Source organism: Phytophthora infestans, genomic scaffold, assembly GCF_000142945.1.
Source record: "Phytophthora infestans T30-4 supercont1.1865 genomic scaffold, whole genome shotgun sequence".
Classification (NCBI taxonomy): domain Eukaryota; phylum Oomycota; class Peronosporomycetes; order Peronosporales; family Peronosporaceae; genus Phytophthora; species Phytophthora infestans.
In genome coordinates this window covers 1-2,881 of record NW_003306798.1, presented here as the reverse complement: position 1 = coordinate 2,881, position 2,881 = coordinate 1, and the positions used below count along the sequence as shown (strand labels likewise).

Genomic DNA, 2,881 nt, shown 5'->3' with positions numbered 1-2,881 from the left:
GGCCCCGCTAGCAGATCCGCAAAGGTCAGACACTTCTCAGCATCCGACGCTTGATCTCTCATGAGGGCCGACTTGACTTTGCTGATCCATGTTCTCGCTCGGTCCTCATCTTGATTCTTGCCCGTGAACTCCTTCAAGTCCGATATGGCTGAGATCCGTACCCTCTGGATCATGGACGATCCACCTGCCCCGGCTGTGGCCGTTGCTACCACGGCTGCCGAAGTGGATGGGCCATCCAGATCGTCTGGGTCGAACTCATCATGGGAGTTGTCCCCCTCTACTGACTCCATCTCCACGTCCCGTGCTCCATGTTCGTGAAGCATTTGCACTGGGGGCACGGGTGCTCTCATACCCTGTTCGGCCAGGAAACGACTCATCGCGGCTTCGAAGTGTCGCTGCAGGGTGCCCGAGGAAGTGTCGGAAGAGCCTGTGGCCGTCTGTTCCACTGGCGAGACAGGATCCGTGAGGCGGTTACCTTGAGCCCGATCTGACGATAACCCCACTGGCTTCTTGCCGGATCTGGCTCGATCCTGGCTGGATTGTGTCAGATCACGCGTAGGGCGTACTGGGTCCTGAGCCTTCGCGTTCACAGGGGCTTCCTGTCCTCGGATCCTCGCCCGCGCTTCCAGCATGGATGCCCCGGAGGGTCCTAAAGTCATGCCCCGGCTGTGGCTGTTGCTACCACTGCTGACGAAGTGGATGAGCCATCCAGATCATCTGGGTCGAACTCATCATGGAAGTTGTCTGCCTCCACTGACTCCATTTCCACGTCTCGTGCTCCATGTTCGTGGAGCACTTGCACTTATGGCACGGGCGCTCTCATACCCTGTTCGGCCAGGAAACGACTCATCGCAGCTTCGAAGTGCCGCTGCAGGGTGCCCGAGGAAGTGTCGGAAGAGCCTGTGGCCGTCTGGTCCACTGGCGAGACAGGGTCCGTGAGGCGATTACCTCGAGCCTGATCTGACGATAATCCCACTGGCTTCTTGCCGGATCTGGCTCGATCCTGGATGAATTGTGTCAGATCACGCGTAGGGCCTACTGGATCCCGAGCCTTCACGCTCACAGGGGCTTCCTGTCTTTGGACCCTCGCCCGCGCTACCAGCATGGATGCCCCGGAGGGTCCTAAAGTCATGCGTCGTGGTTCGGACGACGTGTCTGACTCATCCTCAGCGGCGGATTCGTAGTTCGAGGACGCAGCTTGGCTGATCCTCGGCGATGACACTGGATCCATAGCGCGCGACCTTTCTCCGGTGATGGACTTAACTCTGGCAAAGAGGTCCTGCGTCGCGGATGCAATGAGATCCAGATCTAGCCCGAAGATATCCTCTGCGTCGAACACACCAGCTACGATGCCTGACTCTGTAAGCAAACGTAATAGATCCTTGACTGCCACCAACTTGTTCGCGTTTTCGTTGGTGCTCTCACCGTTCCCTGGAATTTTGATCGTGCTGGATTCAGGATTTGACCGGACGAGTTTTTGCGCGCAGAAATTGCGCTAAAAAGCGGGGGGGGCGTTAACACAAAACGCAGATTCTCTTTTGGACCACAAGCTTGACCTGGATCCAGCTTGGTCTTCTTCCGACTCTGGAGCTTGCATCTTCTTCCGCGTAGTCTTACTCATCTTCGTCTTCTTTCTCGTTTCTTCGACTAGCGGGCTTGGGTTTAGGTACGATGTTGGCTTAACCGGTGAATCTGCAAATGCATACCGTTTCGCCTTCACTTTCCCTTGTTTTGTTAGCGGATCTTGACTTGCGCCAAGATCCGCAGGGGTACCTGGGGAGGATAGCGAGGTTTCTCTTCTAGATCCGGATCCGGATCCACCTCTCTTCCGTCGACAGAGTTCCTCCCAAAACTCCATCGATCCGCGGATCTTGTTCATTCAGCAGCGTCTTCGTCGATCCGACCTCCGACGACGCCTCTTCCCCTGGCTCAATCTTCACTTGAGCATCTTCTTGGGACTCACGGTGAAATCCCGAGTCACCAAAAGATCCGGGCACGCGCACCATTGTGGTGTAGCGGGATCAGCAAAATCTGCGAGATTGCCAGATCCAACTTACCAACTGCGCCCAGACACCGACTAACGGAGGGGGTCCCCCGATGATCCGTGTTCTGCTGAACTTTCCTCACCTTGTGTACCCGTCGGTAGGGCGAATTGTTTGGTTTCAAATTCGCGGGAATATAAACTTGATAAATTACCGAACAACCCAGCATTGCTACTTATCGTGTGATTGTAAATCTAATTATGTCTAAAACACCAAATAAGCAAGAAAGTAGTTCAAATGTACAGTACTTGTACATGTATATCCAAAAACAAACAAATTAGCTGGAATGGGCGTGACCAAGGAAGTTCTGACAGAGGGCAACGGGCCGACGCCCACGAAGGGCGCGTCGGTGACGGTGCACTGCACGGGTTTCGGCAAGGACCGTGACCTTCAGCAGAAGTTCTGGAGCACCAAGGATCCGGGCCAGACGCCCTTTACTTTTAAGGTGGGACTTGGCCAAGTCATCAAGGGTTGGGACGAAGGCGTGCTGGGGATGAAGATCGGAGAACAGGCGCGTGTCACCTGCACGCCCGACTACGCGTATGGAGCTGGTGGCTTTCCGGCCTGAGGATATCCTTTTCCGTCACCTAGTTGCATGAATGTGGGGTGTGCGCTTTAATAATTTCTTGGGTTCGTTAACTGTGTGGGATGTGTACAATTCAGCCAAATTCAGCGCTGATATTCGAGATCGAGGTGCTCAAGATCGAGTAGACTACGCGTCACTTCCCCTTGGCACTGTTTTCAAACGTCGGATCGCCCCCCCCTCTCTACAGCTCTGTTACCCACAGGCGCGTCTCTTCTTGGATTCTTACTGCGAAAATGAGACGAACGCAACATCC

The 2,881-nt window shown here is 54.8% G+C and overlaps 1 protein-coding gene across 1 annotated transcript; it reads left to right on the top strand.

The window, feature by feature from the left end:
• Positions 1-2,328: 2,328 nt before the first annotated feature.
• On the top strand, positions 2,329-2,610 carry PITG_22226 (peptidyl-prolyl isomerase FKBP12; the record flags this gene model as incomplete). Its single annotated transcript, XM_002909880.1, has 1 exon — positions 2,329-2,610. One exon carries the CDS (start codon positions 2,329-2,331, stop codon positions 2,608-2,610), a length of 282 nt encoding a protein of 93 aa, XP_002909926.1.
• Positions 2,611-2,881: the final 271 nt, after the last annotated feature.